At 36.2% G+C, this 8,693-nt stretch overlaps 1 protein-coding gene across 1 annotated transcript in view; it reads right to left on the bottom strand.

Annotated features, from left to right (window-relative positions):
- Window positions 1–8,693, bottom strand: part of Irag2 (inositol 1,4,5-triphosphate receptor associated 2) — a 111,844-nt gene that overhangs the window by 17,780 nt on the left and 85,371 nt on the right. The window contains exons 24-28 of the mRNA XM_048787189.1: window positions 7,298–7,372; window positions 4,433–4,490; window positions 2,948–3,011; window positions 2,836–2,863; window positions 2,434–2,574 (exon numbers count right to left, since the gene is read on the bottom strand). Of these exons, the coding sequence (XP_048643146.1) occupies window positions 2,434–2,574; window positions 2,836–2,863; window positions 2,948–3,011; window positions 4,433–4,490; window positions 7,298–7,372 (366 nt within the window). The remainder of the gene's footprint in view (window positions 1–2,433; window positions 2,575–2,835; window positions 2,864–2,947; window positions 3,012–4,432; window positions 4,491–7,297; window positions 7,373–8,693) is intronic.

Genomic DNA, 8,693 nt, shown 5'->3' with positions numbered 1-8,693 from the left:
AAAAAAAAAAAAAAAAAAAAAGAGAGAGAGAGAGAGAGAGAGAGAGAAAAGAGAAGAAAAGAAAAGAAAGAAAGAAGGAAGGAAAGAAAGAAAGAGAATCCAAATCAGGAAGGAAAAAACAAAAATATCTGTTCAAAGATGGCATGAACTTTTGTGTAGAAAACACTAATGATTCCACACACACACACAAAAAAAACCTGTTAGAATAAACAAATTTAGCAAAATTATAGGACTCAATCCTCAGCACCAGACAAAATAAAGGTATGGTGCCCATCTACAACTAAAAAAAGAAAGAAAGAAAAGAATTCCATTTACAATAGCATAATAAAGGAATAATACTTGGGAATAAACCTAACCAAGGAGAGAGAAGTCTTGTCTTGTATATTGAAAACTATAGAACATTGCTAAAAAAAGGTTAAAGACACAAATAAATGAAAAGATATCCTGTGTTCATAGATAAGTAGATCTAATTTGAAGTATCCATACTACCCAGAGCAATCTACAGATTCAAGGCATTCTCTAGTAAAAATCCCATTTTCCCCCCCAGAAATAGGAACATGTGGGCCTTATAGTATCTTATATCTTATATCTCAGTGGTGGAGCTTGTGCCTAACATTCATGAGACCCTTGACAGTACATTACCAAAAGAGCAGATACAAGACTAATGAAACAGGACAGCCTGGAAAATAAACTCTTGTGTATATGGTTAATTGGTCTTTGAGAAGGTACCAAGAATGCACAAGGGGAAAAATCTGTTCAAGAAACAGTGTTGAGAAAAGTGGCTGTTCATATGCAAAAGTATGAAATTGGACCCATTCTCTGTACCATATAGAAAAATTAGCTCAAAACTGATAAAAGACTTAAAAGTAAGAATCCAAGTTAGAAAACTCCTGGAAGAAAACACAGAGGAAAAGCTTCATAGCATTGAATTTAGCTACAATTTCTTGGATAGGATACCAAAAGAACAGACAATAAAGGTATTAAAAAAAGAGAGAGACAGACAGACAAATGGAACTATGTTAAAAGCTTTTGTGCATCAAAGGACCAGATCAATAGAGTAAAAAGGCATTTTAAGAATGCAACTTAAAGGGATATAATTGTAAATGAATTCATATAACTTTAACTTGATTTAAAAATGGACAGAGGATTTTCAAATGTCCAACAAGCTATATGAAAAGATGCCCAATATAATTAGTCATCAGTGAAATGCAAATCAAACCCACAATATACCACCTTGCACCCATGAGGATGCCTATTATAAAATCAGAAAATGACAAGTGTCCGTGAAGACTTGGACAAAATACAGTTGGTGACAATATAAAAAGCAGCAGCCATTATGCAAACAGTATGGGTGGGGAGGGTTTTCAAAAGGTTAAAATAGAATTACTATATGATCCAGCAAATTCCACTTCTGGATGTATACTCAAAAGAATTGAAGAGATATTTGAACACCCATGTTTCTAACAGCACTATTTGCAATAGGCAAGAGGTAGAAGCAACCCAAATGTCCACAAATGGATGGATAAACAAAATGTGGTATATACATAAAATGGAATATTATTCAGCCTTCTAAAGGAAGGAAACACTGTCATATGTTATAACACAGATAAACCTTCAAGACATCATGCTAAGTGAAATAAACCAGTTTAACAAATACATATATCATATGAGTCCACTTACATGAGGTATCTAACAGTCAAGTTCATAGACACAGTAGAAATGTGGTTTCAAGGAGGTGGGTTAAGGAGAAAAATGGGAGTCAGTGGATGTAGGGTTTCAGCTTTGAAAGCTGAAAAACTTCTGGAAATCCATTTTGCAATAATTTAAATATACTCAACACTACCGAACATATATACTGTTAAAATTAAGGTGATAAATTTCATGTTTTATACTTTTTAATCACAAAAAATTTTTTACTATGATTTCCCAATTTTTAGTTTTTCACCCAAAATGAAACTCCTTAATTTCTGAACTGTCTCTAAATTAGTGGAAACTTCATGAGATGGAAGGATAACAGTTGTATCCTTCCTCATACCCTTGTTCTTCTCTCAGTACTTTACAGCAACTTGACAAGACTCAAGTGACACTTTTTCTTCAGTTAATCATAAATGGAAATAGATTTTTACATTATGAAGCTTAAAATGATATTATCTCTCATTTTGTTTTCTGTCTGAAGCCTATTTGAAAATCCAGAGAAGGCAGATGACTTGTACAATCTACTTTAAGAGGTATTTTTTTTTAGTATTGTTACTGATATTCTCCCATTAGTGAACCTTTTATTTTGGCCTGATCTTGAATTCTATTTATCCACATTTTGTTTGGCAGAGTTTATCATATAGTGTTGGTTTTAGTCATCCAAGTAAACTCAAATGTAATTATGAACATCATTAAAATACAACCAAATGTAGAGCTTCCAAATAATCTGGTTCGTACCTCCAAGAGCTTTAAACAGTTAGTGATTTCTTTCTTCAAATTGTCTTCTGCCAAGTCCCGAGATCGCTCTTCAAGCTTCACTCTTTTCTCTAATGTAAACCAGTCACATTTAAATCCCAAAGATAATCTGAGAAATTCTGCCTGTTGTCAAAATAACATGAGGGTGAAGAGAGAAAGTTTAATGTGGTCAAACATTTCAATTTCACACAGTATTATCCTGAGACATTTTTTTTTCTCATCCCAGCAATAGAACAGTCATGCATGGGCTGGACCTGCGCTTTGTCACTTTTAGGCCAGACACCAGACATACCTGAGTGTGTGTGTTATGCTAAGCATAAAGCCAATGTAGCAAGTGAGTCTGAAATTTTTTTTTTAAAGGGAAAAAAATAGGTTTAAACTCACCTCCACTTCTTTTTCATTAGCAGACGTGCTGTAGGATAAGACAAAGGACTTGCTCAGAATATAATCCAACAGAAAAATAAAAAGTGAAATTAAAACATAAAGAAGAGCTTACTTTTCACTTTGTCTGAAGTTAATGGATTTCGGGGTAGTTACTGGAACAGGGGAAATCCCAGATTCTATCAAAAGAGAATAAATATTTGGTTAAGATGGCTCAACACCTAAAAGTGCATTTTCATTAAATACTGTTATGTCCCATATTTACTAAATGAAGGCATTTCATTTAAATACATCTGAGATGATAGCCAGATAATGTGTGTGCTTAAATTATAAGATAATATTTTCGGAGCCATTGGGATCAGAGCATTAAGATCACCAATTCACATCTCAAGCAGTCTTTGAAACCGGAAGATGTAACAAGAGTCAAGAGATGGGCCCATCTGTCCTCTTTGCATTTGAATATTTGTTGTACTAGATCCCATGCTACATGCATACCTTCCTCTGGTATTCTGGTTCTTCCTTGGATTAAAACTTTAACAGCAGCACCAGCAGGAATAATAGTTATACTAATAGTAGTAGCAGTAACAATAAATAATAATAATCCTGGTAGTAACAGTAACAATAAACATAGCATCAAACTCAGGTTTACAATATGCCAGTCCCAGAACAAAGCTCTTTACGTTTATTAGGATTTTCTTTATGACAACTTTGCAAAGGACAATATATTTAATAAAGAGCATTAGATTTGAAACTGATAACACTTGATTTAAAGCTAAGCTTTGGCTCTTACAGATATGTGATCATGAATAAAACAACCTTATTAAACCATCTACAAGATAAGAATATTATTTTGATATAATAGGTAACTTTTATGAGAACTGCTGTGCCAGGCCCTTTTCTATGTGCTTCATACATATTAAATTATTCAATCAATCCTCACAGCAAGTCTTCTGTGGCAGACACTGTTGTCTGCTTTTCACAGGCTAGGAAAATGAACCATGGGGTACCTTACCTCATATTTGCAGGATTGACTAAAACTATGCACATAAGGAATTTAGCCTAGGACTTAGTATATTGTCAATTTTCTATAAACTATACTTACTTTTTAAATATATAATTACCATTTTGCAGATGAGAAACTGAGACTCAAAATTGAATAACTATCTAATACCACATAATGGTCAGAGCTGGACCCAAACTAGAGTCTGAGTGACCTGACAGCCTGAACTCTAGCCACTGTTCCACCCTAGTGAAGGGAAGGAAGCATATTAGGTCTCATTTTTAAAACATTGGTTTATTTACTTTTAGATGTGATGCTGAAAAAAATCAAGTAGAGCAGAGAATTACTACCAACATGCACAGGCTTGCTTCTTAGTTAACAATAGAGCACTAATTATTACAAGTCCTCTGGCATTGAACAGTCAATGAAATGTCAACGTGGCTTTTTGACAATGATACAAATGGAATCAGGACTGGGTTCTATTGGCTGACCTTATCCAGGGATGCAGAATTTGTAGGTGGCAAATCTACTCAGACTACAACTACAAAAATAGCCACAGGGACAAAAGTACATATGGGGTTGAAAGAACACATTTCTTACCTCCTGAAGCACATTCTTTTCTATGCTCTTCTATTGTTTTGGGTTCCTCTTTGGCTTCCTAAAAACATAAGGAAATTTTATTGTTGTACATAGAGTGGAAGTTCTTCATAACCAAGCGTTTCTTCACTTCCTGTCCTCTACTAACCCAACTCTACAGTGCGCAGGGAATTGTAATAAGGGTTAAGGAAAAACAAAAACAAATCTACTTCTGAGGGCGTTCTCAATCTAGTTGAGGCAAATAGAACACAAACATGAAAAGCTGTGAACATGACACAAGTTATCGCAAAGCAAATTTGGATTAATTGCCAAGTAAATGAGGCTTAGGTAAGTCAGTGTTCTGAATGGGAAGGAGGCAGAACCGCATGGGACATCTGCAGGCCAGGAGTGTGACAGCAGCAAGAGGAGAGGTAGAACTGGGATGTATGTATGTATGGATGGATGGATGGATGAGAGGTAAAGTAGAGGTGATCTAGAGCCATATAAAGTGGCTTCCTATGTTGGTTTTTGAGAGAAATTGTGGCAGAGATAGCTGTTAAGATTGTGCCAGGTGTGGTGGTGCACACCTGTAATCCCAGCAGCTTGGGAGGCTGAAACAGGAGGATCACAAGTCCAAAGCCAGCCTCAGCAAAAGCGAGATGCTAAGCAACTCAGTGAGACCCTGTCTCTAAATGAAACACAAAATAGGGCTGGGGATGTGGCTCAGTGGTTGAGTGCCCCTGAGTTCAATCCTCAGTACCAAAAAAAAAAAAAAAAAAAGATTGTGTTGTGTGAGGTCTTAATTTCACATAATATATTTTTAGGTCACTGACCAACTGTTCTATACATAATAAATGCACTTTTATACAAGGGTTACCATAACAACAGGATTGTACTGTACTGTCTGGGAAAATCTCATGGGAGAATTTAAGTATGCAATTATTTTTATGGTATTATTAGACATTTTCAAAAGAATGGAGAAATTTAGAAAACCAAAGTTCCCCATCAAAAAAATAAGTCTAAGAAGACAAATTTCCTTGGTAGAGCCATTAATACCATGCCATATAATTTTTAGACAACTGAAATGAAGGTTTCAATAGACTACAACAAATGTAATAATATAGGTAAAGTGCTGGCTCGCTGTCATCAACAGGTGAACACTTTTGAGTTTTTTGAGTCTTTTTCAATCCCATGACCTCTCCCAGTCAACAGCCCTCCTGCGGCCCTCCTCAGCCTTGCTCCAGGAGAGCCTGACCATGGCTGAATCCAGTCTATCTTCCACTCACGATCAAATGCACTTCTTTTTTATTATTATTATTATTAGTTGTTCATGACAATACAATGATTTTGATATATCATACATTTGAATCAAATGGTGTATAATTTCTCATTTTTCCAAGTATACAGGTTGCAGAATCACATTGGTTATATGGCCACGTATATACATACAGCACTTCTCTAGCTTATGCCCAACACTCCAGGGAAACTGCTCTCATCAATGACCTCCTTAGTGCTAAATCCAATGACCATCCTCACTCTTAATCTTACTTGAACTCATTTAGCATATAAAACAAACAAAAAAAATCTTCTTGAAGATGTTTTTCCCTCTCCTGAGGGTCTCCCTTCCCAGTCTCTTGGCTGTTGCCTTCTCTGCTAAATACTATCATCACCCTGAGTGCTCCCTTCCTGTCGGCCCGAGTCACTGGAAAATCTCATCCACATATTTGCAGAGTTCTTTGCTGATAACTCATGAACATGTTTCTGTTTCTAAAAGAGTCACATGAGTGAGATTATGAACATAGGTTCATAGTTATGTGTAAAATCTCCTTAGAGACTACAGATGTCTCATATCAATCCGAAACTTACTTCAAAATGATCTTATTTAACCTCACAAATTCAGTTCTTCCTTTTCCCCTCCTCTTACGTTATTCTATTCATTCTTGTAGGTTAATCCATAACACCTGGGTACCTCTTTTCCCACATCCCTGATGGAAGTCACTACTGCTGAGAATTTCCACCTCTAAATAAATCTCAAATTCATCTCCTTTTCTCCATCTTCACCAAGTTTAAACTACCTCCAACTCTTATCTGATTTATTACAACTGCATTATAATCAGTCCTACTACCACAATTACTACATTTTCCTAATAGATTATTTCTTAAAGTGTAATTTTTTTTTGAGATGGGAAGGATTTTTTTTTTCCTCAGAACACTCTACAATGGATAACTAAAGAAGTTACAGGGGGAATGATTTTCAGCATGTGTGCCAGCCAGCGCTACACCCTATGTATACTTCACACCACTCTAAGGATAGTTTCGGATCACATACCTCACTGTCCCACTTCCTGTAGACCATAAGAGGCCATAACATTTTATTCTACCTTATTTATCACCCATATGCACCCATATCAGAGACTCCTCTTCACTTGATTAGTTTGCATGAATCTATTTCTTGCAAACAAATGGACCTAAATGCAACAATGCTTATATACTGAGAGGAAGACAGCAACAAAACACACACACACACACACACACACACACACACACACACACTCCACACATACAACAGCGGGACTAATACATAAGACCCCTGGAGAATCATGAAATTGGATCCATAGCCTACAAGTTACCCTTCAATTATTAATTCATACAAGTAGAAATAAGACATCCTTCACAAAAGGAATTAACATTTTTTCTATAAACATTTATAGCTATCCTTATGTCTTAGAGAGCTTTGCTAGGCAACTATATTCAAGATGGCTAATTCGATTAACCTCATAATTTTCAAAGAATAAATGGGGAATACTTCTAAGAGTCCTTTGCAAATTAAAGAGGCAGCTCTACCACAGTAACATCCATTTTATTGTTCACATGTGCGTACTTCCTTACCAGATTTGATATGGTTTTATCCTTACTCATAGTGTCTTGGCATACAATGTTCTCAGGATCTGGACTGGTGCCTATGAGAAAAAGGAAATACAGTCAACAGTTGGGGGTGCAGTAACAAGTAAAAGAGGAAGAAATCATGAGGGTAGCAATGTGGACAGACCAGGGAAGACAAAAGCCTTAGCATGTGAGACAAACGTAGGCACTGCAAAATGCACGAAGGCGCATGACTCAGAGTCAGGGATGGAGGAGGCCCATGGGGAAGTTGAACCACATAAAACTGCCCAATCAAAGGAACATCTCCATGAATGCCCTTTCAAAGTAGGCTGGTTTTTCTTTAATCTTTTTTTTTGGGGGGGGGGAGTTGTTGATGGACCTTTATCTTATTCATTTATTTACATGTAGTGCCCGAGAATAGAACCCAGTGCTTCACACATTAGGCAAGTGTTCTACCACTGAGCCCGAGCCTCAGCCCCAGCCCATAACTAAGCTTTTTAATAGTGTGGCAAACAGTTTTTTAAAATTTACATATGCAAAGCTGATAAGCATGTGATATCCTACTAACATGAACCTTTCTGAATATGACATCAAAAGAAAAGGTACACTTTAAATTTGTATCATGCCTTTTTGTAACTTCCACATTTTTTGTGGACGTCTGTACTGTCATTACTGTAGGTGATTATTCTCCTCTTCACAGGATCCTTTGCCCTGCATTTAGTTTACTGCAGACACAGAAGTGAGCAGTGAGTTTCCTTTCTTTCTTTTTAAGAAAAATATATTTAAAGCAGGTGTTGTATTTTAAAATTTTATATGCAAATGAAAACAAAATGATCACCAGATTCCTTCGAGATGCACATTTCTCCCCAGATATGTTTTGTTTTAGTTTTCCTTAAATTTTAAGACAGATAGTAAGTTCTTATGACCCATAAATAAAAAACAATGTTTTACAGTAAAAAATTTCATCAATACCTGCCAGAAACCTGATGTTCTTGCTTTTAGAACATGATATTAATTTTTGTCTAGCCTTCCAGAAACACTTTCTGCAGACATAAAAACTGTTTTTTTTTCAAATTTTACATATAATACATATTTTCTATACTGTTCCCAAGGAACAGTAGTCCTTTCATAGTATTACATGAAAAATTCTCATCATACATGTTTTATGTATGCATATTAAAATTCCATTACATGGATTTGGAAGATGGCGGCGAGGGGAGTGCATTACCCCCGTGTGCTGCTTCACTGTGTGGGAGTATGACAAGTCAGGACGGCTAAAGGATATCTTGTTAGGAATTTCCAGCAATAGTGGGGTGCTCCGGAACCTGGAGGAAGGATTTCCATCGCACGAGGATCGGCTACGGGGACTCAAACGCGAGAGGTTTGTCGCACGGAGGGTAAC

Source organism: Marmota marmota, unplaced genomic scaffold (assembly GCF_001458135.2).
Source record: "Marmota marmota marmota unplaced genomic scaffold, marMar, whole genome shotgun sequence".
Lineage (NCBI taxonomy): Eukaryota > Metazoa > Chordata > Mammalia > Rodentia > Sciuridae > Marmota > Marmota marmota.
Note: the sequence above shows the minus strand (reverse complement) of the source record. Positions and strands in the feature narration are given on the sequence as shown.